Source organism: Pelodiscus sinensis, chromosome 6 (assembly GCF_049634645.1).
Source record: "Pelodiscus sinensis isolate JC-2024 chromosome 6, ASM4963464v1, whole genome shotgun sequence".
Taxonomy (NCBI): domain Eukaryota; kingdom Metazoa; phylum Chordata; order Testudines; family Trionychidae; genus Pelodiscus; species Pelodiscus sinensis.
In genome coordinates, this window is record NC_134716.1 from 22,057,424 (window position 1) to 22,083,078 (window position 25,655).

The following is a 25,655-nucleotide window of genomic DNA, read 5'->3' on the forward strand; positions in this document are numbered from 1 at the left end:
TCCCTCTGCGCTGTTCCAATATAGATGTGAGTCAGTGAGGAATTAATGCAAACTCTTTTGGAGGCAACCAAAGTCACAAGTACAGCCCTTGAATAATGCGTTGCTAATGTCTTTACTTGGTTTGTTTTAACAATTCCCCTCTTCCTACTTGACACTCAATGTAAAACATTATCTGTTTTCCTTACTGTCCTTTGCATCATCCAGAGTGAAAGGAGAAAAAGAAGGAAAAAGAACAAGACAAAAACTGTTTAACTCTTTATAAAATAAGTAAAAAGGAAGAAAGAATTGGGAAAAATGTATTAATATGCAACTTACCTACACAATCTCACTAAAGACCTATTTAATTACATATCTGAGACAGTTTGTAAGTCTGTCTGATGCCTGTGTGACACAAATACATCCATAACCTCCCAAAGACAGCTCTCAGATCTGGAAAATCACCTTATTAGACTTAAATGAACCCAAATTTATTTGTGGACAACAATATTTTAGACATCAAATGATTCTTGAAATTTGACGTTAACTTTATAGAGGATGAATCATAATATTTTTCTTTCACTAGACATGTATTATAAAAAAGGATGGTTGCCTGCAGAGAATAATCACATGTTCTAATTTCCATTTTGGTTATACACATAATTAATAACATTCTGGTTTAACAGGACATGCTGATTCTACAGACAGTTACATGCTTCAGGTCCAAAATCCAACTGTCAGCTTCACTACCAAAGACAAAGAAGCCATGATGCAGTGTTTTCAGCTTTGGTAACAATGAAAACATCTTTATACAAGGCATTGTGGTAAAATTAATTCTCCCATTTCTATCCACCCCTTAATTCTCCCCATGAGCCAAATATCAAGCATCACAATAGCATATTTGTACATGTAATTTTTTTATTATTTTGCTAAACTAGCATATGAAATTAGTTATACTGAAGAAATATGATAATACATTGCTATTGGAACTACACAATACGAGACTAGACAGAGTCTAGTAATTTGAATATCCACATTTCAGAAGCAAATTAAAGTATGGATAGCAGACTTACTGATTGTAAGCTTTCATTTTCACGAAGACAAGCTGTTTGGAGTTCTGATTTCAGGGCTGCAATGTGATGTCGATGAGATGCTATTTCTCTTTCCAGTGTAGCAACTCTGGAGCTTGTGAGTTGGTAGACATCTGTAAAACTTATCATCAGAGCCTTTAAAAAGTAAAGTAAATAATCAATACCATGTGAATCTTACATAAATGCCAGTATGCATACAGACAAAAAGTTATTATAGAATTACACTAACTTTTATGAATAAAGAAAAAGGTTGGATGATTTTTCTAAAGTTCAGCAGCAGTATTTAACAATTAAAAGACACAGAAAAGGTTTATGTGGCCATACCAATATTGAAACAGCAATAAAGAAAGCACACAACCTTGCACTTAAATTAGGGATTCTTTTCAAATATGTAGTAATAGAATCAACAGCTGATATTACTTTTCACTATACTTAATACAAGTTTCAGTGTACGATCAATTTCTATCAGCAGGAAACAGTTTGAGGTAAAATGAACATTTTCAAATTGAATGGATACTAAGCCTCTCAACTCACATTAAAAAAAATTAATTTGGCATGCAACAAAAGAAATCAGTAAATTTCCAGACCTCTTAAAGTAAATAACCTGTTTACAGTATAGCTGGGAAAATATTATTGTGCATGTGTATATAATGGAAAAATGTTCCAGCTGTGTAATATTGATCAGACTGATAATAAAGTTAACAGCCAAAAAAAAAAAAAAAAGAGATCTGACATCCTACTAGCTTTATATCTACTATTAATAGTATAACATTTTTAGAATTATTGGTCTTCTTTATAACAGGTTAATCACAACTTATAGGTTACAGTTTTCCCTTCTGAAGTGACCTGTAGTGAGTTAATCTACTTTTGAATGTCACTAGATGTAGGTTAAAATAAATTCTCTAGCACTAAAGGCAATGCCTTCAGTTTTGCTTTGTCTTATACATTTTCTACTGTTCGTGCAAATAAAATGAAAACAACAGTGCTGAAGTCAAATGAATCACGCCAGGGATGAATATGATCAAATACTATTAGCAAATTACTTACATTAGAAAAAAACAACAAATGGTCTGGTAGCACTTTATAGACTAATGTTTTGTTAGTCTACTCTATAAAGTGCCACCAGACCATTTGTTGTTTTTTTCTGTACAGACTAACTCGGCTACCCCCTGAAGCTTACTTACATTAGGACAGCATTACTGGGTCAGACTAAAAGTCAATCTAGCCCAGTATCCTGTCTCTTGACAGTGACCAATGCCAGGTGCTCCAGAGGGAAGAGAACAGGGTATCATCAAGTGATTCCTCCCGTCACTCATTCCCAGCCTCTGACAGAGGCTAGGGACACCATTCCTACCCAACCTGGCTAGTAGTAAGCATTGATGGATGTAATCTTCATGAATTTATCTGGCTCTTTTTTGAACCCTGATAAAGTCCTGGTCTTCACAACATCCCTTGGCAAAGAATTCCACAGATGACGGAGTTGCATGAAGAAACACTTCCTTTTGTTTGTTTTAAACCCACCAATTAATTGCATTTTGTGACTGTTAGTTCTTACGTTATTAGAACAAGTAAATATCATTTCCTTATTTACTTTCTCCACAGCAGTCACAATTTTATAGCCATCCATCATATACCCCCACTTAGTCTCCTATTTTCTAAGCTGAAAACTCTCAGTCTTTTTTAATTTCTTCTCATATAGCAACCATTAAAATCTCGTAATCATTTTTGTTAACCTTTTTTGAACTTTTTCCAATGCCAATGTATCTTTTTTGAAATAAGGTGACCATATCTGTACGCAGTGTTCAAGATGTGGGTGTTATCATGGATGTATACAGCAGCAATAAGATATTGTCCATCTTACTCAATACCCCTTTTTTAATTATTCTTAATATTATGTTTGCTTTTTTGACTGCTGCTGCACGTCGAGTGGATGTTTTCAGTGAACTATCCACAAAGACTACAAGATCTCTCTTGTGAGTGATAGCAGCTAATGTAGTCCTCATTATTTTGTACGTCTAGTTGGGATAATGTTTTCCAATATGCATTAATTTGCATTTATAAATATGAACATTCATCTACCAAGTTCATCTGCCCAGTCACCTAATTTTCTTAGATCCTTTTGAAGCTCTTCACAGTCTGCTTTGGTCTTAACTATCTTGAGCAGATTACTATCACCTGCAAATTCTGCCATCTCACCATTTACCCCTTTTTCGAGATCATTTCTAACTATGTTGAATAGAATTAGTCCCAGTATGGACCATGTAGGACACCACTAGTTACCTCTCTCTATTCTGAAAACTGGTCATTTATTCCTACCCTTTGTTTTCTATCTTTTAACCAGTTATCAAACCATGAAAGGAGCTTCCCTCTTATCCCATGACAACTTATTTTACTTAAGAGCCTTTGGTGAGGGACCTTGTCAAAGGTTCCTACCACATATATGGTAGCTATTCTCACTAAAAAGGATCCTAAAAAGTTTTATACGTTATGGCTATGTCTACACTATACCCTCTTGTGCAAAAATGTATGCAACTGAGGCAAAATTTGGAATATCGCCACGCCTCATTTGCATAATTAATTAGACTGTTTTTGCGCAAGAGGCTTTTGTGCAAGAGCCGTTCTTTGCAATTTCTTTTCAGGAAGAACAGCTCTTGTGCAAGAGGGTGGTTTTGCGCAAAAAGGAGCCGTGTAGACAGCTCCTTTTTGTGCAAAAGCCTCCTGCACAAAAACGGAGCCTTGTTAATTATGCAAATGAGGCACGGCGATATTCCATGCTTTTCCTCCCTTGCATATGTTTTTGCGCAAGAGGCTATAATGTAGACATAGCCTAAGACTCCAATGCCAGAAAGACATCCAAGCTAGCATAAGGGCTTGTCTATGAGGATTCCTACCAAATGCATCTGTATCTTGAGTAGAATGGGGTAGCCATTTACAAAAAAAATTACTGAACAGTTTAGGTCAAAACAAAGAATACATACAAAACAGTATGATACTTTATCTCAGTGTGACTATGCATGGACTTAAATTTAGACATATGTTACAATTTCTTAATGCATCAGGGTCTGTGACTGAGCACTCATAAATCTGAAAATATCGAAGTTGAGGTTGCATGCCCATCTTAATTTTGACCCCTGTATATTATATTATATTCTAAACTTTTCTAATAATGATGATACGGTTAGGTATACCAAAATGAAAATACATTTCAAGAGGCTGAATATGTGTATTGTATCTCAAGATATAGGGGAAAAAATCTTGCCCCATTCCATTATTTGTGAAAATATATGTTATTTTGTAACTTAAAGATGAATACACAGTAGGGAAGAGGACTTAGGCTGTAAGTGCAATTTAGACTGTGGCATTTAGTGACTTTAGTTTAAAATAAAACTTCTTTTCTGTAACTATTAAGGGCTATTGCCAGTATGTGACTTGCACTTTTTTTTTTTAAATCCTTATTTGTATACTACATATATAACATCTGTGTCACTCTAGAAATAAGGTTTATTCACTGATCAGCTGTGTTTGGTAACAGCATTGAAGATCAGGGATCTTCCAGAAACAGAGCTTTATAGCCTCTTGCTCCTACCAGCATGCCAGATTTTAAGAGAGAGATACAACAATGACAAGTACAGATCCTTTTGTAGCCTTCTGGATTTATTTTTATAGCACTAAATTTGACATTAAGACATGTCTGTAGGAACCACATTTTAGTGAACCCTTCAGTTTTTTAGTACACTGGTAATAGCGTGACATGCAAACTGGGAATAGAACATCTGAAATGAGTAACAAATCATCTTTCATTACAAGTTAGAATGATTTTTAAAATACATATTAGACATTGATTTTCATTCAGAAAAGCCAGTCATAGTGATCCCTGAACATTATAGGAAGCAATTTTTGCAACCCAGACATATATTTTCACACATTCAGTTTAAAAGCTAAAACCTCTTTCAGACTGACGAGTATTGTAGGAATGTCAGTGAGGCAGCAGACTTAGTTAAATAGGCCACAGCGATTCTAATGACCGAAGAAGGTTAATTTTAAACATTAAAAAGCCACTTGAAGTATGGAATATAGAATGTGAGTTAATAAAGGTTGAAACTTACAAAGTGCTGACAATTTTAGTGTAAAAAATGGTTATGAATTCCCTTTTTTGTTAATTCAGAATAGGCAGAGTCCCCTTCCTTTTACCACTCCAGGCCTCCATTTCATTAGCGATTTAGTTATTTTATTTAGCTCATATATCTTATAATGCTGTTGTCTATAGAAGCATACTATAATACCAAAAGGAGTTCTAACTACGAGACTATATCCATGTTGCAACACTACTTCTGAAGACACTGTCAGCTTCATGAAAATAGAAGGGCTACACATTGAACTGGCTGCAACTAATGACACAAAAAGAGTACTGAAGAGAGTAGCATGAAGAAACAAGGTCTTCAAATTAAGGTACTAGATTGGGGTAAAGTTTTAAGAAGTACAGGTTGGACCTCCCTGGTCCAGTAGCCTCAGGACTTGAGCTCTCCTGGACCAGGGAGTCTGCCGGAACAGGGGAAGTAATGCTCCCTGGCTGGCTGCCCTGCTGCCAGTTAGGCTCTATGAGGCTCTCCAGACTGGGGCTCCCTCCCCTGCTGCTGCCCCACGAATGCTGGCCCTGCCCTGCTGTCCCATCCCCAGCCAGGGCCACTTGGCCACCACCAGCTCCATTCAGGTGCTGCTTTCCCTGCAACCTCTGAGAGTTCCTTGGGGTTCCTGGGTCTGCCCGGCCACCACCAGCCCCATTGCGGCAGCCCAGGCCTGCTGCTGCCAGGGAGGTTGTCATGGTTTCCCAGGATTCTGTGGCTGGGGCCACCAGGCCGTCTCCAATGCCAATGAAGATTCTCCTGCTGAGGCTGGGACTTTTTAGCTGCTGCCTGGCCCCGTTGCCAGGAGCTCCCTGACTGCCTGATCCCCAGACACCAGGAGTCCCTTGCCTAGTCACTCCTTGAGCCAGGACTCCGCAGACCCCACAGTCTCCCAGCTATCTCCCATTCCCGGGGCTCTTTAGTTCAGCAATGTATGTGGCCTTGCCAGACTACTGAGGTTGCCAGACTAGAGAGTCCCGGGTTTGGGAGGTTCGACCTGTACTTAAATCCCATTTTAAAATGTGGCATTCAGTGAAACTTAAGAGGCGAAAGGCTGATTTTTAAATGTCTTTAGGAGTTTAAAAGTGGAGCTGGATGGCTAGTGGTTGTAAAGGGAGTTAAGTGCCTAGATATTTTGAAAATTCCACAAGGTGCCCATCTGTATCTTTAAATATCTAAATACTTTTAAATGCAGGTCCCTTTTTTAAATTACTTTTGAAAATGGAATTTAAACACCTTTGAATATGTTACCTTTAATTTTCTTTTTCCTTGTATGCCTATCCCCAATCAGTAAAAGGAGGTATTGTGAGAATAAACGTATTACAGGTTAGACTTCTCTGGTCCAGTACACTTGGGGCCTGACTGGTCCTGGATGAGGGTTTCAGGTGGATCAGGGGAGGTCATTTCAGGCCCCCCTGCTACTGGCCCCCCCATCCTGCTCCCACCATGGGACTTCCCACCCCACACCTCTACCCCACAGCCCAGCTGAGCCGCATGCTGGCTCCCAGTCCTCTGCCCCCTGCAGCGCAGCTGAGCCACACGTGGACTCCCAGCTTTCGGCCCCTCCCCAGCCCAGTTGGGCCACACACCACTCCCTCCCACATCTCACCAGACTCCCAGGCCCACCCACCCCCTCCAGGACTTTCTGATCTTGGAACATCTATGATCGAGAGTTCCAGGTTATAGAGGTGCAACCTGTAATGTGATGCATTCAGTTACTGTGATGATGGAGGCACTGTTAGTGAGCAGATAGATATTTGGCCAATATTAAACAAGTGGAAGTATAAAATGGATAATAAAAGGTGACACTATCGGTTTTAAATTAAAACTGATAAAGATAAGGATTACTTAAAACATAACAAAACACTGGATAAACAAGAACAAGAGAAGGCTATTTAAACTAATGGGGAAGCTGAAGCCTGCTTATCAAACACTATTAGGTTTGAGGATGGCTTACTTGTACAAATAGTTCTGGTTTGGGCCAACGATCTATGATGTTGAGCATCTTACTCTGACAAAATGTCAGTGAGGAAAGTACTTCAAGCATTATATGATTTTTTAAAATAATACAATCAACTAGGGAGCAAACATGTAATTTTAAAGTTATCATATTGTCCCCCTCCAATCAGCCTTAGAATAGAACAAGAGTTTTCACAAGGGGCCTGTGCATCTACAGCACATGCAAAAATGAGTTACAAATATTCCCTCCCCTCAGTGATATGACAGACTGATCACCTCTTCATGCTCACTGTTATTTAGAAACTGCAATTCTAAGATGTGTAGTGCAACACTATGCTTTTAAATATCCTTTTCATTATATTATTGGCTAGAAATTTGTCAGCTAAAAGACTTTAATATTTGGAGTATTTTTATGGAATTCTGTAGCTGGCACCGATAAATTATGCAACAATGTTCAAGAGATATGAAGATTAAAGTACTAAAGCATATCCTTTATATTTAATTCAATAGATAAAGATCACTCAAAGTATTACCAAGTTGAAAACTTTTGGTGGAAAAATATTTTAGGAAACATACAGATTAGAGTACACAAATTATTAAATCATTTTTGTCAAAGTACTGATGTGTTTATTATACTTTAAGAGGAAAGGAAAATCAGTTATTTATTCCACATGGAAATACTCTGTCAGTGGGACACCCCTTTCATGTAACCTAGTGAGAATAGATACAATCCAATAAGAATTTTAATTTTTTTCTGCAGTTCTATTTTGTGTTAGTTGATTTGCAGAAAACAAATGATGAAACTGTTTTCTAATGCCTTCATAGCTTTACTTGTTTCCAAAGCTGTTAATAAATACCAAACTGTAAAACAAATTGCATTAAGGATCAGATTTTCAGCTTGTAAATTAACATAGTGCTACTGACTTTCATTTTGTTTGCACCAGCTGAAAATCTGATCATGAGTGTACAACAACATGCCTAGACATAATTTTATCTCCTATTTATAAGAAAACCTATTATGAGCTAATGCAAATCGAAGAACATGTCCTAAACTGACCAGACAGACAACGTAAGTCTAAAATATATATTGTATAATACAGCAGTGAGAAAAATCAAGAACCAAATACTTCACATATTATCCTTTTATTTTTAAAGTATGAAAAAGAAAAATTAATATTTGCCCTAACTCTAATCCTAAGGTTTCCCTATTCAGAAAATCCAGAACTAAAGAGCGTATTAGCAGGTAGTAAAATGTATCCAAGGACAGTATATATAAAGAGATATTAAGAACAAGAAAAGGAATAATAAATGGACCACAGAAAAATGAGAGCCTAACTTTAGTAAAACAAAGCACACAGACAAAAATCTGAAGAGACTAACAATTTTATGCATTGTATTAAGTTTGGCTGAAGTGTGATAGGGGCAAAAGCAATCAGTATGGAAATAAAACTCAAAAGATTGGAGGGCTGTGAGTTTAATGGATAAATTACAATATGCCTTTTATTACTGCAACTCTAGTTTATGTCTGGCCCTAATATTACATAAGCAAGATTAGATTAACAGGTTCACAAAAACAAACATATACCAATTAATTTTGGCTTTGAGGGGACCAACCCCAAGTGATTTTATGATATTTATTATAACTCTGTGGAGGCTGTTTTTGTGGGGAAAGGGATTAATTTCCCCCCTGATTTTAGCATTTGAAAATTCAGGCTGGCTGTCTTGTCCCATTGCCCAAAATGTCTAGTGGCAACATCAGTAGAGGATGTAAATATATCAGCTTCTCAGGCATCAAAAAAGGCCTCATGGGAGACAACATTCAGCAAAATTGCACTTTTGCAGCTGTTTGGCACCTTTTTAATGATCTGTTCTCCTGGTATCTTGTTTCAACACTAAACTTTTTGTTGGGCTCCATTCAACCGTGGCACATACAATTTAAATGTGCCAAATATCAAACCAGTTCTGTTACAACTTTTTTCAACCAAAGCTGACTCAGTGCCACACTTGGGGCCTAGCTCTATCCCCTTTGTTTCTATAACAATTATGTTCTCCCAAAGGTCTCAGAGGATAGCCCAAGGGAAGGAAGCTTGAAATAAAAGGCTAGATTCTCTGTCAGAGGTAATGACATGACTTCCTACATGAAAATTGAAGAGAAAGCATTGAAATTGACAGACACTGAAGGGAAATTGCTTCTTCTGGAAACCACAGCAGATGAACATAAAACGATAATAATGGAAATTATTATATGGAATAAGATGCTCAAGAATAACATTGAGCCTATAAAATAATTTATAAATTAAGACCATTAGGCAGGGAGTTCGTTGATAAGTTCAGGTACTGAGGATACTGAGAGGTTCATAATAAAGTGGCTAGGTAAGGCTCTGGGGACTCAGAACTTTCCTCGAGCCGTTGAAGCAACCTACCACTTAAAAAGGAAGATCTTGCTGACACATGGAACATTATTTCCATTATTTATTACATGCTAACAGGCATAGTAGCGTATAAAATAAAAAAAAAAAGGCAGTTGTTGCCCCAAACAGCTTACAATTAAAGCAAGAAACGAAGAGGAAGAGGAAGAGGAAGAGGAAGAGGAAGAGGCGACTCCCTTCCTCCTCTCTCCCATTTTCTCTCTTTTCTTCTTATACGGTGTTGGTCATTTTATTGTGGGCTAGTACGTGTGGGTCTTATGGAGAAAGGGAGTCTTTGGAAGGCTTTTTGTTAAGAAAAGAAGGGCACCAGAACTGGAAAGTCATTCCATGAATCTGAGGGCATCCTGACGTGAGCATGAAGATGCAGCGGGAGGAAGAAATGACAGACACACCAAGACTAACACCATTAAGGGGAACACAATAAGAAACTTCATCTGTGATTCAGACTAGGTTTTTAAGGGGCAGATAAAAAGATTTAAGTTGATACGGTAGATAAGAGAAAGCTAATAGAGTAACATGAACAGTGAGTGATATTGCCTGATTAACTGCCAAGGAAGATAATTGTAAAGATTACGTTTTGAACTGATCGGATGGTAGCAAAATGGGGAAATTAGTATTAGATTTTCAAGGTATTGTGGGGGATGGAACAGCAAGTCTCCTAAAGGCATTGGGAGTATGTTATTCTGCAGTTAATTTAGCTTCCTCGTTAAGTGACATACATCTAAGAAATACTGCAGTATCCATGTGCACACAGGTACATTAGCTTAGTAATTTAAAGTCTTCTCCAACTCAGACTGGAGTGTCCCCTCCCCCCAAAAAACCCCCAAAACCCACACCCACCTGATGGCCGAAAATATTATAAGAGCATGGGTACTGACAAAACTATCTAAATAAATGCCACATATATTTTATATAAAACTCTAATTTAAACTTTATCAGGATTATTTTAACCAAATAATTCGTGTAAACAGAAAAGGAAGAAAAAACAGTAAAGGAATATTGATTTTTCTTGAGATTAGAAAATACAACCTCATAGTTAAAGGGCATGCCATAAAGCATACACATACAATGGGACAGAATTTAAGTACCCTGCAACCTCTATATAGTCAAAGTATTTTTAAATGGAATTGTATAAACCGTTTTCATTCTGTTGTACTGTCTAACACACATAAGTCTCAAGCAAAACAAAAACAAACAAAAAACACCCTGGGAAACTGATTTTGTCCTGAAATTTGTTTAGACAACCAGTTTTACAACTACTTTAGCAAATGTTTTAGTACTGGCAGCAACTAGCAAGTGTGGATAGGTAACCTATTTCTTGTGTTTGACTTGACTCTTGTTAATTCTTTAGCAGCATATTCCAGTATCCATTAATCAATTCAGTAACCTGATAACCAAGACAACAGGTTAAACATCTACATGCAATCCTGTGCACAATATAATAATAATGTTTGTATAAGGTATACCTTAGGAGGTATCATTTGAAAACTTATAACTTGCAGGTCAATATTGTCATGGTGAAATATGGGTAGCAACATTTTATATTTCTTCTGTATTATGTTAATAACATGCGTTCCAAATCCACATCCCTGCTCAGGCAGAAATCAGCAAACAGGTCTGTCCTAAATAAATAATACGTTTACTCTATTTACCTTCTTAAATGCAAATTAAGGCAATCAAGTGGCCGTTCTTTGGAAAGAAAGGGAGGTGGGAACAAAGAGGTTTGCATCTAAATGAAAAGACAGCAAAACGTCTCCCTTCTTCACCAGACCCCCCCCCCCCCTACATCTCTTTGTTCTTAACTAGAAATGCTTCTCTGTGAGGAACTGAAATGATAAAAAAGAGGGGCAAACACCCCAAGACACCCCTCTCCCTTCCTCTGTCTACTTCTTTTGCTGCACCTGAGACGACAAAGGAAACGGTTGTTGGACTCTAGGGGTATATCTAGACTGTGGCGCTATTTTGGGAGGTATCCCGAAATAGCTGTTCTGCCTCTTTTGCACCAGCCCTTTATTTCAAAATAGATTTTGAAATAACAGACTCACTAGTCCATCATCCCTGTAACCCTCATTCCACGTAGACAGTGCCAAATTTTGAAATAAGCTATTTCAAAATTGGATCAAAATAAGATACGCAATTTGCGTAGCTCAAATTGCATATCTTATTTCACCCTACCAGTGCAGTGTAGATGCACTTAGGGGGGCAGGAGGGTCTTGCCCTGAAAAGTTTGGACAGTAATGCTGCTAGAAGGATATAGCGAAAAACTTTGTTTGATTCTAATATTGTTTGTTAAGTTAGGTACAGGAAGTGTTTTATCTTTATTTTTCTTGTAATCATCTCTGACTTTTATGCTTCATTACTTGAACTCACTTAAAATCTCTCTGTAGTTAAACTTGTTTTATTGTTTTATCTAATCCAGTGAGTTTAAGTTAAAGTAGACAGGTAACTCTATTTAGGATAAAAAGCTAGTATATATTATTCACTTAAAGGAATAATGATCTTAATATATTTGGACATTCCAGGAGATGGCTGGGCAAAACAAGACATACATTCCCGGAGGAAAATCAAGAGTGGGTTGAAATCATCCTGCAGTATATCCAAGGCTAGCGAGAGCCAGCGTATGATTGACTGGTTGCTGTTACAAACACACACATCTGCAAGAGACCTGAAAGCTGCTGACTGGTTGTGAGCAACCCGGGTTGGAGGCTACAGCAGCAAGACACTACAGAGTACCCCAGGTGAGAGGTGAGCTAGCCCTCCGCTAGTTTCGATTGTACCCTCGTATGTCACACCAAATAACAAAGACAACGGTTTAAATTACACATGCAGGACAAAAGAGAACAGATGCATTTCAAATGGTAAAACGCTATCCATCTGATATTAACATATTTACAAGACACACACTCTAGAACTGCATTCTCAAATAGAATAAAGATAAGAGAAGATTTAGTATAATTCAGAAATATATAGGTTAATTATTAATCCTTTCTAAAATTTTCTGTTTGAATTTCATTTCATCAGTACACCACTTGGGACACAATATTAGTCTATTTCTTAAACACAAGAAAACTGTGGAATTAACCTAACAGCTTCATTTTTATACCTAGTTCTTACATTCTGAAAGGTTTACTTGAATTTTCCTTAATCCTTAAGTTGCATATTCATTGCTATATTTCCTCTAACTGCTGTCACTTAAATTGTCATGCAGAACAGGGCAAATCGGGGTCAGTTTATGTAAGCAGCATCAATCTGAGAAACTTCATCAGTCTTTATTTCAAGGCATCATGCGAAGAAAACTGACATTAAGAGAGTCTTAACTGACAGCAAACGAAATCAATCAGCAAATCACTAAGCCATAATAAACTCACTAAAGTTGTAGATAACCCTTCCTTTTCCAGGCCTTTACCTAAACATCTTATCAAATGCTGCCTTTGACCAAAACCCCCTCAATTCAGTTACAAAATCTTAGCAGTAATATAAATTCATAAATTCTCATCACTTTCAAATTATCAATAAGGATATGCAAAGATAAATCAGGCTAGTTTATATTGATGAAATAGTGGGCTGTTAAATGAAAAATGGCTACAAAAAGATGGAAGATTTGGATAAACTTTTGAAATTGACGACTAATCACGTACCTAAAAATATGCTGATGGGAAAGTAGGGAAAGTTAGGTATCGGGTAATCGAATAGTCGAGTAACTGCGTGAATTCTTATCGATTACTCATTTATTCTATAGGCCTTGGGGGCTGGGCCAGCAGCCAGTGCACTCTGGCCCCACTCCTGGGGAGCCCCCTGCTACTCCGCACTGCTACCTCTGTATCAGAGGCAGCAGCCTGGGCTGCCAGGTGGGAGCTGGTCCATGAAGAGAGTCAGTTTAAAAATCAGCACCTCATGCAAACCAGCTGCCCTGCATTGCTGCATCTGGTACAGAGGCAGAAGTATGGGGTGGCTGCAGCCCCTGTTTTTGGGGAGTCCAAGATCCTTGCAGACAGAGGCTGCTGGGCGTAGGGGGAGGAAACAGGGGAGACTACCACAAAGCACCCTGTGTCCACAGTGGCCGAGCTCGCCACGGACAGAGACTGATCCAGCAGTCCCTGTCTGGGGTTGGGGAAACCGGTATGAGCACTTCATGGACAGAGACTGCTCCACCTCACAGAGAGCAGTCTCTGGCTGCAGGGGGTCCATGAGAGTTGGAGCAGGCTCTGTCCGTGGGGAGCTCAGACCCGCCATGGACAGAGGCTGCTTCACGGCAGCCCTCCTACCCGCCCTGCACTGCTGCCTCTGATAGGAAAGGGGGGGGGGGGCCGCAATCAGCACTGCAGAGCCAGTGCTGGGGGGGAAATTGGCTTTTAAATTAGCTCTCCTCAGCACTGGCTCCTGCTCCCCCCCTTGCTGCCTCTGATACAGAGGCAGAGTGTGTGTGTGTGTGTGTGTGTGTGTAATGCATGTAGTTGACAAGATTAACCAATAAGCCTAGGCTTATCAGTTAATTGTATAGCCGACTACATGTTGATATCCCTACGCGAGAATGGTTTTCTGTTGGCATAATTACTTCACCTCTGCGAGTGTCTCCTACTAATATAACACCCGTGTGAACAGCGGTTAGGTGGATGTAACTTACTTTGCTCAGGGTGTATCTTTTTCAAAACTCTGAGCAATGTAAGTTGTCATGATTATGAGGGTTAGCCAGCAGCCTGGGGATTAAGGGGTTAACTACACCTAGCCAGGTGGAGTGACCAATAGGAAAGTAGGTGGGACTTTTCAAACTGGGACAAAGGAATTTGGGTTTTTTTCCTTTGGCTTTTTGTCTCTCTGGCTGTGTCCAGACTCAGGGGTTTTTTCGGGAAAAGTAGCCTTTTTCTGAAAAAACTTCACCTGCGTCTAGACTGCAGCCGCGTTCTTTCAAAATTAAATCGAAAGAACGCGGCTTTTCTTTCGACGGCGGTAAACCTCATTTCACGAGGAAGAACGCCTTCTCTCGAAAGTGCTTCTTTCGAAAGAAGGCGTTCTTGAATGTAAATAGGGCTTCTTCGAAAGAGAGCATCCAGACTCACTGGGTGCTTTTTTTCGAAAAAGCGGCTTGCTCTTTCGAAAGTTCCGCGTGCAGTCTAGACGCTCTCTTTCGAAAGAGGCTCTTTCGAAAGTATCTTTCGAAAGAGCCTCTTTTGAAAGAGGCTTGCAGTCTAGACATAGCCTCTGAGAGAGTTCTCTGCAGCTACAGAGAGGGACAAGCATGTCTCTCTCTCTCTCCAAGATACCATTCTTCCTTTTCTGTAAGTAGGGTAAAGTTTAGGTAGTTTCGTTAGGTTTTATTGTTTTAAGGATTGGGTATGGGATCTGAGATCTGGCACTGTTTAAAAGATGTTTTGGCTTTTCTTTGTAACTAAGTTCTAGGCCCATGGAGTTTCTCCATGAGTATATTTTGTTACCTCCCTATCTAGTCATTATGTTTGCAACAGGAATATTGTTGTAATAATAAAAGTTCTTTCTTTTCTTTTTATTAACCTGGCAGTGGTTAATTGTGTGCCTTGATTTTTATTTTGGGGGTCGGATTTCCCAAATGATCTTTCCCCTGATTTCTCAACATTTGGGTGGTGGCAGCGGAAGTTTTGTTCCCCAGATCTAGGTTTTTAAGATTTTGGGGGGAGTTTGATACCAAAGCCTGGTAGATAAGGCTTTGGGGTACACTTGCTGGCCCCCACTTCTGCATTTATCATGCCAGAGTGGGGAAGGAGCCATGACATAAGTTACATCAATTTAAGCAACAGTGTAGACCATCCTTAAGAGCAGGGGTGGGCAATAAAACAAAATGGCAGCCCACAAGACTAGTCCCTGGTGGGTCGCTGCCCACAGATATTGGAGGATCACAGCTCAGGTAGGCTGTGAATCACCATTGCTGGCCAATGCGAGTGGCAGGAAGCGTTGAGGACTGGGATACTGCTTCCCATTGCTTGCATTGACTGTAAATGGCGATTCGCGGTCAACCAGAGCTGCGATCCTCTGATTCCTGAGGTGGTGCAGGTAAACATGAAAGTGAGGAGCAGCAAGAAACTAACCTCACAGGTTGGATTCAGCTAAGTGGCTGGAATTTGCCCGCCCCTGCCTAAATGGGAAAGGAGTTCTCCAAGTAAAAAAGGAGACTAACAACACTGGCAGTCCCAAGATATCCGTGGCTATTTTCCTACTACCAGGCATTTTCCTCTTGTAGCAATGGCATATATAAAAAGCACAATCTAACACTCATTTTACCAAAGTAATGATTACTATGAAATAATGCCCATACTTCTTGCTGGCTCCTGAGCATATATCCTTGTTAATGACAAGCTGAAAACTATAAGAGGAAAGTAGAACTGTAAGCAGGATTCAAACTAATTAAATCTGAAAGTCATCACAGGAAATCACAAACTTAAAATAAAAGAGGGCAGAGTCTGTCATGGGGCTATCCATATGTTTTATGGAAATATGCTTATGAATATGAATATGCATAACTGGAAAATGCTTTATGCACAATACTTCTTGTAAGGTAGCATTTGAAAAGTTATAATCTGCTGAATGTGTATATTCTATTTTTATGTGCATATATCATTCTTGTATTCCAAGTTAGAAATATAAAGCATAAACCTGTTTTACTAATATAGACATGCTAAGTGAGGGGCCATTAACGGTATTTCAGAAATTTGACGGCTCATTGATTAGATCAACGATCTGTAAATAGGTTTGTTTTTCCTATGGACCCGTTTGCAGGAGTGGCTAAGAATCCCCACAAGGACATATGATTAGGACATCTGATGCTGATACCCATTTTGGACACTGTACTTTTTCACTGAAAGTCCAAAAAAAATTGAACACAAGGAGTACCACCTTGGGCAAAATCTATAGAAAGGTGAGAGGCCAAACAATAGGAGTGGAGGGCAGGTATCAGGGACCCCTGGTTATCTCCCAAGATGATTGCTTGAAACATCTAAGACTGAGCAGGAAGGAAAATCAAGCCAGACTGAGAGGCTGTCTAGTCAGTGAAAGAAGATTATCAGAATAACTAGAGGGGTAACCAGTGTCTTAGTGTATTAGGCTAAGCAGGTGTGTTTTGGTTTTATTCTGCTTAGTAATGTATTCTGTGCTGTGTGCTATTACCTACAACCACTTACACCCTATTTTTATCTGCTATCTATTAGGGATATTAAATTTGGTTTAATCAACCCATTTTGGACACTGTACTTCTTCACTGAAAGTCCAAAAAAAATTGAACACAAGGAGTACCACCTTGGGCAAAATTTATAGAAAGGTGAGAGGCCAAACAATAGGAGTGGAGGGCAGGTATCAGGACCCCTGGTTATCTCCCAAGATGATTGCTTGAAACATCTAAGACTGAGCAGGAAGGAAAATCAAGCCAGTCTGAGAGGCTGTCTAGTCAGTGAAAGAAGATTATCAGAATAACTAGAGGGGTAACCAGTGTCTTAGTGTATTAGGCTAAGCAGGTGTGTTTTGGTTTTATTCTGCTTAGTACTGTATTCTGTGCTGTGTGCTATTACCTACAACCACTTACACCCTATTTTTATCTGCTATCTATTAGGGATATTAAATTTGGTTTAATCAACTACTCGATGGAATTTCTATCGACTAGTCGATAAGCAGGGGAGCTGCAGCAGGGTTAGCTGTCAGCTCTTAATACATTTAAAAGGTGGGCTCAGTGGTGTTTGAATACATCAAGTAACAGTCCCAAAGGCATCTCTGTGACCGAACCCCTCATAGGGTCTCCACTTCCCTTTCTTTTCTCTGTACAATACAAGGACAGAACATAATTCCCCATTGTGACCGATATTCTGTTTCCAGAAACTGACAACTCGATAGTGGCAGCTACCCATTCTACCTCCAATCTGTCTTTTGGACCCTCCAAAAAAGATAGCTGAAAAATTGTTGTGTTTGTTTTGTCTTTGGTGTTTTATGAACTAAGATTATTTATGGATTATGGCTGATTCCTAAACAGGACTGGTGCCCATAGGGTTATCCCCCAAAAGCTCACAAACTAAAATGACAACAAGGGGGCTCAGAGGTAAGGGTAGGGGAATATGCTGTAAAGTAGAGTGACTGGCAGGATAATGGACATACAGCTTGCTAGTGCTTCTTTTCTTAACCGTATTTAATTATTTATTTAAATGTGGTAGAGGGAGTACAGGGAAAATGGCAGGAAGTGTGAACAAACAGGTGATAAGGAGACAGGAAGACAAATTAAGGATGATACATCTCAAATAACAGCATCTACAGCAAGCCTCGCAAGCATACTGCTTAAAAATTAAAAGAACAAAGAGATCTATTGTGCCAATGATGTGCCAGTCAAGAGGCTTTTATAAAGTAGCTCAGCACATGCCATATACAAGAATCTGACATTACCAGTTTATAAAATGAATCATAATCTAAAAAATTTTACTTATTACTGTACTATTTGAACGAATCCATGAAATAAATATGAACATCCAAAGAAATAGAGGCTACTTGTCTGTAACTGGAAGTTCTTTGTTTCAGAGGGGCTGCCATGCTAGTCTGTTTCAACAAAAACGAGGACTCACCAGAAATCTTGGGTCTCAGGTGCCATGCACTCACATGTCGAATGCAAAGAGAGATCATGAATTTTAAAACAATGAGGAGCCCGGTGGCACCTTAAAGACTAACAAATTTATTTGGCATAACCTTTTGTGGGCTGGAACCCACTTTGTCAGTGTATCATAACCAAAGCTCATGTCCAAATAAATAAAGAAGAAAAGGGGAAAAAAAGAGAAGAAAAAAGAAAAAGGGGGGGGGGGGAGAAAAAGAAAAAAAAGAAGCAGCAGCAGAAGCAGAAGCATGCAGATAGCTATGGACAGAGAGGATTCTGACATAAGCCACACATCAATAAGAAGGAATTGGAAAGGCATCTTCAATTCAGAGTACAAGGAAGGTAAATGTGGAGGTACAGAAACTATACTGAATGGATACTACTTGCTAAAAATCTCAAGTAACCAGGCACATGGGCTCACGTGTATCCAAATGGTGAAAAAACACACAGGGATCAAACACTTGAAGAAAACCCATTTCTTTCTACTCAGTGCAAGCAGAAGTATGTAACTACACATCCAGCTATAACAACTTGTAGGGACTACTATGTTTAAAGAGTATCTACACCCTACACATTATTGTAATAACCTTTATGTAAAATAGATCCTTTAAAATATCATTCAAAAGGTTACTTGCTGGTCAATACCACTATGGCTGAATGTATGTATCAACATTATATGTAAAATTGCAGCTTCTCTCCTGATGGCACATATTCAAACCCATGTAGCCTGGATTAGGCAGAAAGGGTCAAGCAGGTCTCACTAAAACAAAGGAATGTGTGTTTACAACAATTTACATATAAATTATAGACAGTATCCTCAGACAGTGAGAAGGGGAAGACAGGAGACAAAGAAAATATGTCAGCAAACAGAGTTGAGAAGAAATAGCATGGAACTTCTTTTCACCACCAGTCTTCTTTACTGTGAATGAACTTTAATTATGGGTAATCCTCAGGAAAATGCATTTCAAAGGGTAACTGAACTATAAAAAAAGCAACAAATGGTCTGGTAGCACTTTATAAACTAACAAAACATGTAGATGGTATCATGAGCTGTGCCCATGAAAGCTACATGTTTTGTTAGTCTATAAAGTGCTACCAGGCCATTTGTTGTTTTTTTCTGTAACAGACTAACTCGGCTCTCCCCTGTAGCTTCTGAACTATAAAAGTGAGGGGCAAAAATACCCCAAGTTCTTTTTTCTTATTCATCTTTCTTTTTCACCTAAGACAACCAAAGAAACAGGCTATGGACTTCGGGAGCAGATCCTAATCTGAAATTTGTTCAGTTGGAACAAGAAATAAGAGCTTCACCTAGAACCAAGGGCTGTTTATTACATTTAGAAAGTTTATCTTTCTTTCAACAATTTCTGACTTCAATGCCTTGCATTTGCACTCTCTTAAAATCTCTCTATATATAGTAAAATAAGCTTGCGTTATTAATTTAATTAAAACAAATCCAGTGTTGTGAATTGTTTGGGTAACTTCACTTAAGATAGCAAACTGTTGTATGTTGATCATCTTGTCTTAGAGGGGCAATATATCAGGACTGTCCAGGTGAGGGCTGGACAGCGCAAAACACATGGGCTTTCTATCACAGGCTCTGTTTCCAGAACTGCTGTAGATTTGCTCTATAACCTTGGACAAGATATTGTAAGCTAACATTTTCAAACTCATCCTTGCAATTTAGGTACTTCCTTTTCTAAGTGCCCAGCTTGAAACACTCAGGGGCTGTTTTTCAGAGCTGTTAAAGACCCTGAAATTCTGCTAGTGGTCAAAACTATGTTTATAACAGTCTGTGGGAACAAACCAGAAAAGGTCTGTAATATGGGAGGTTAGATCCAAGGCTCGGTACTTGGGATAGAACAAGGCAAGTTTTTCTGATAAAATTCAGTAAAGTTGTTCTTGTTGCTCATCCAGATTTTTATATGACTGCCCAGTATTGTTTTTGTAGCTTTGCAGCAATCTTTAGTACATTTTTAGTAATTTTTTAGTAATTTTTTAGTAGCTTTTAGTAAATTTAAGTTTGCAACAGGACAGATTTGCATGGGGAATTCAACATCTTGAGGCATTATTCCAGTTGAATAAAGATTAAAAGGTATGTCTACACTTGCTCCCTAGTTCTAGCTAGGGATTCAAATGTAGCTGACCGAAATTGCTAATGAAGCGGGGATTTAAATATCCCGCGCTCCATTAGCATAATCTCACCTGCGCGTTATTCTGCTCAACAGCTGATTCAAACCAGGAAGTACACTCCAGGACGCGTTAGTTCGAATCAAACCCCTTGGTTCGAACTAACGTTACTCCTCATTTTTTGGAGGATGAAGACTCAGGGTAGGTTTACACTAGAGTTTTTTTTGAAAAACGGCTGTGTTTTCAACAAAACCTGAGTAACAACCACACTGCAATTGTGTTCTTTCGAAAGCAAATCAAAAGAACAGAGGTTTTTCTGGCATTGGTAATCCTCTTTCTACGAGGAAGAAGCCTTTTTCTGAAAGAGCTCTTTCAGAAAAAGGCGTGTATGGACGGGGAAAAGGGAGTCTTTTTGAAAGAAGAGGAAAGAGGAAAAAGCACAGGTGCCCTGGTAGCCATATTGCCCATAGTAATCACAGCTTAAATGCGAGATAGTGTCCACACTAAATGGATGCTATCTGTCGAAAAAGAAGATTGCTTTTTCGATGCACTTTCGCAGTGCAGCTGCTCTCTTTTGGGAGAAGTATTTTCAGAAGATCTCTTCTGGAAAAGCTTCTTCTGAAAGAAGTCTGCAGTCTAGATTTAGCCTCCGTGTTTACTTTGAGGTCATTTGCTTGTTTCAATTTGACCACAACTTCATCAGTAACTAAATGTGTAAAAGAAAATAATGTATTTATTGTTTGATGAACTCAATAAACCTAATTTTAATGTTAACTCTCTTAGCTTCTAATTTAGTCAGAAATAAATCTAAATGTATTGAGGAAAATAGAAAATTATATAAATATACATTTCAATATTTTAAACTGCATTTATGTTTGCTCAATTGATTAGAAAAATGGGTTTTATTTCTGCCTTCGGTACAGTATAATAAGCTATGACTACATCAGACTTGGATGCATAATTTACATAAAATAAATGGAAGAATAAAATTTCTTTATGCATTTATAATGACAACACTCTATCATTGAGAATAGATGTCAGTTTCAACTATATTACTACTACTAATACCAATAAAAAAAGAAGTTACTCACTTTGTGCAGCAACTGGTGTTCTTCTAGATCAGTGTCCCTGTGGGTGCTCCACTCTATGGCTATGTTTACACTGCCCCCTCTTGCGCAAAAAAATATGCAAATGAGACCAAGTGTAGAATATCACCGTGCCTCATCTGCATAATTAATGAGGCTCCATTTTTGCGAAAGAGGCTTTTGCGCAAAAAGGAACCATCTACACAGCTCCTTTTTGCACAAAACCCCCCTCTTGCGCAAAAGCTGTTCTTCCTGAAAGAAGAGGAAGAACGGCTCTTGTGCAAAAGTCTCCTGCTCTAAAAAGAAGCCTAATTAATTAAGCAAATGAGATGCGGCGATATTCCACACACTGTCTCATTTGCATTTTTTTTGCACAAGAGGGGGCAGTGTAGACATAGCCAATGTATCCTGGCACCCCTGCGCTTATAATTTGAATTTTTTAGCAGCAGCACCATGGGTATCTACATGCATGTGCAGTGCTGCTTGCGCTGTAGCGAGTGTACCAACATGTATACATCATCAGCGGTCCCTCAGTTCCTTCTCTAACATGGAGAGATGTTAAAACTACAAAGCAAAGGGGAGGAGGGAAGGTCATGGAGTGCCCATATGGACAGCAGTTACTGCACAAGGTGAGTAAATTCTTTTTTCTTCTTCGACGAGTGTCCCTGTGGGCGCTCAGGCTTTGGTGACTATGGAACAGTGCCCTGAGAATTTGGAAGGAGGGGCTTTGGATCTCTGTTGTGAGTAGTGGAGGGAACCGCCACTCCAAATTTTGTGTATTGAGCGGCATACCTATCTATAATGTAATGTTTTGTGAAGGTACATGTTGAGGCCCACATTGCAGCTCTAAAAATGTCAGTGATGTGGGCATTGTAGAGGCAGCTATTGCCCTGGTGGAGTGGACTCGTACTTGGTCTAAGGGTGGTACTTTGTTGACCGTGTAACACATTCCAATGCAATTTACCATCCACTTAAAGAGTCTGTTTGGAAATGGCCTGAGCTTCAGAGTGTTCTGCTATAGAAAGAAAGAGGGTAGGGGAATATCTAAATTGTTTTGTTCTTTCCAGGTTGAAGGAGATAGTTCAATGGACTTCTAAGGAATGTAGATCAGCAGTATCGGCGTCTGGATGAGGCTTCTGATAGAAGACAAGTAAGGACAAGGGCTCGATGTGGAATTGCAAGACCACTTTGGGAAGGAATTGTGGATGAGGCCTGAGCACGACTTTGTCCTTATATAATACCGTAAAGAGAGGGTCGGCCATGAGCGTGGTGAACTCACTGACTCTTCTTCCTGTGATGATGACCATGAGGATAGCAACTTTCATTGAGACAAGTGGAGGTCAACAAGTTGCCATTGGTCCAAACAGGTGATCAAACAAGGTGGTAAGCATGAGATTCATATCCCAGGATGGTGTGATTTGTCTCAACGGAGGGAACACATTGTTGAGTCCTTTCAAGAACTTTTTCATAGTCGGATGAGAAAAGAGTGTGTGTCGTCTGTGTGGGAATGCTCACTTGAGATAGCTACCAACTGAACTTTGATGAGTTTGATAGGATCTGCTTCTTTAAGAAAAGAAGGTAATCTAGCACTCTTGGTAGCGGCACTCTGCAAGGTGCATTGTGAGTAGTCCAAATAATGAAAAGATGCCACTTTTGAGCATATGTTTTCCTGGTGCTCACTTTGTGACTGTTCATAATTAAAAGATGGACCTCTTCTGAATAGGTGAGATTGGATGTGGTCAGCCTTGAAGGAGCCAGGCTGTGAGGTGTAACCTCTGAACATCTGGGTGGAGAATTCAGCCCTCGTCCTATGACAGGAGATTTGGGAGTTGTGGAAGATGAAATGGAGGAACAACAGACATCAGTGACAGGTAAGGAAACAAGGTCTGCCTGGGCCACGCCGGTACTACCAATATGACTCAGATCCTGTCCTGTTTTATTTTATGAATGACTTTGTTAAGTAGTGGTAGGAGTGGAAAAGCATAGGCTAGTTTGTCTGCCCAGTTGAATAACAGAGCATTGTCCAAAGATTTCTTGCCCAGACCTGCTCTGGAGCAGTACTTGGGAAATTTTGCATTGTGAAACATGGTGAACAAGTCTATGTACGGAAAACTCCACTTCTGGAAAATGGTAGGCAGGATTTAAGGGTGGATCTCCCACTCGTATTTCTGATTCAAGTTTTGGCTCAGATGGTCTGACATCACATTTTGCTTTCCTAGTAGATAAACAGCTGAAATGCTCATGTGATGCTGGATGCACCAGTGCCACAGGGCTGTGGCTTCCTTGCAAAGATGGTAAGATCTGACTCCCTTTGGTGATTTATATAAAACATGCACACTGTGTTGTCTGTGATCATTCTCACTGATTCGTCCTGGATTGGAGGAGGAAATATTTGCAGGCTCGCCTGACCCCTTGGAGTTCCAGAATATTGATGTGGAGTGCTGACTCTGATAGAGACAACCTTCCCTGCATATTGTGTCCATTCAGGTGCATGCCCTTCCCTTCCAGAGAAGTGTCTATGGTTATTGTGATGGAGGTATAGGGGTGTTGGAATGGCACTCCCTTGTAAAGGTTGTCAGGCTGCAACCACCCCTAGAGAGAGTCTTTTACCCTTTTTGGAGGGCTCAGGATTTTGTGCAGATGGTGCTTGTGTGGTCAAAAACAGGTGTGGAGCTATGACTGAAGGCAACATACATGTAACCGGGCATATGGGACCACATACGTTGTAGCTGACATGTGGCCGAGTAACTGCAGGCATTGTCTGGCTGTAATCATGATGACTGTTTGGACCAACAGACCTAAGGATTAGAAATGTTGCAGTGAAAGTCTGGCTTGTGTTCGGACATAGTCCAGAATTGCACTTATGAATTCCAACTCCTGAGTAGGAGTCAAGTGGGACTTCTGTGCATTTATCTGTAAGTCAAATTTCTTGCTTTGGACTCCTTTGCTAGTGGGGCTGAGAAAGCCACTATACGGCAGTCATTCAGGTTTGAAAAAATTATTAGCTCCGATCTTCTTTAGTGAGCAATGGCTACCGCAAGGACCTTTGAAAATACCCTTGGAGCTGAGGAGAATCTGAAGAGAAGGACATGGTATTGGCAGTGATGATGGTTGAACTGTAATGTGGAAGAAAGCACCTTGTAGGACAGGGACAACATCTAGTCTCCTTTCCCTAAAGCTGGGATTATCTTTGCCAGTGTTACCATGGTGAAGTGTTGTTTTTTTAGGTATTTGTTCAGTCTGTGTAGGTCCAAGATGGGTCTCCAGCCTCCTAATATTTTAGGAGTCAAGAAGTATTGGGTATAAAAGTCCTTTTCCCTTCGTGGGGGTGGTACTGGTTTGCTGCCTCCATTGCGAGAAGCTTGTCTATTTCCTGTTGCAGGAGAGTCTCGTGAGAGGGATACTTGAAGAAGGATGGGGAAGGAGATTGGTTTCAAAGAAACCAATTATCTCCAAAGCCCATCTATCCGAAATTAGGTGGGACCAGGCTTGATGGAAAGGGTGCAGACTGTATCACTGCTGGTTGCCGGTAGGAGCTAATGTTGAACCCTCAACCAATTCCTGCCTGTCTGGAGTTGGCAGGCTGGGACACAACAGATTGGTCCTGAGGCTCTCTCCCCTTTAGCTGTCTTTGATGCTGCCTTAAGTCATAACCTCTCTGCTGTGAGGTGTATGAGGACGATCTAGCACAGGGAGTGTTGAGACAGCTCTGCTTCTTCTTAGGCTAAGGGACATAGGTGCCTAAGGTTTTAAGTGTAGCCCTGGAATCTTTCAGTGTCTAAAGAGACCCATTTATGGTTGTAGAGAATAGTTTTTGATCTTCAAAGGGAAGATCCTCCACCATCCTAGGAAAACCTGAGAGGTGGAAACTCTGGTACAAACAGTATGGTCACCTGGGCATGCTGTGGTGGTACGGAGTCATCATGATGGCGAGTCTTGGTTGCCATCGGTACCGGAGAGGTCTCAACATGCAGCCCGGGCATCATCTTAGGTTAGGTCTGTGCCAACGGATCTCAGTGGCCTTTAGCTTTGGTGTGGTGCACTGGTTTTGGTTCCGCTTGCTCTGGTGCCAGTGCTGTTGATACCAATGGTGCAGATGCTTTTTTTTATTTTATTTTGTTTTGTTTGGAGCTGGGACTGCAGGGTTTGCTTCCTTGGTTGGCACCGTCCCTTGGGACTTATCCATGCTGGTTGTGCCCGGAACCTCCATATCCCCTGAAGCCTGTGACATCGGTGCAGAAGAAGGCTTCTGTTGAGGGGATACTTTTTTT

At 39.8% G+C, this 25,655-nt stretch overlaps 1 protein-coding gene across 7 annotated transcripts in view; it reads right to left on the bottom strand.

The window, feature by feature from the left end:
* Window positions 1–25,655, bottom strand: part of CCDC171 (coiled-coil domain containing 171) — a 230,259-nt gene that overhangs the window by 36,506 nt on the left and 168,098 nt on the right. For all 7 annotated transcript variants that reach the window (XM_075931537.1, XM_075931540.1, XM_075931539.1 and 4 more), the window contains one exon: window positions 1,050–1,202. In XM_075931537.1, the coding sequence (XP_075787652.1) occupies window positions 1,050–1,202 (153 nt within the window). The remainder of the gene's footprint in view (window positions 1–1,049; window positions 1,203–25,655) is intronic.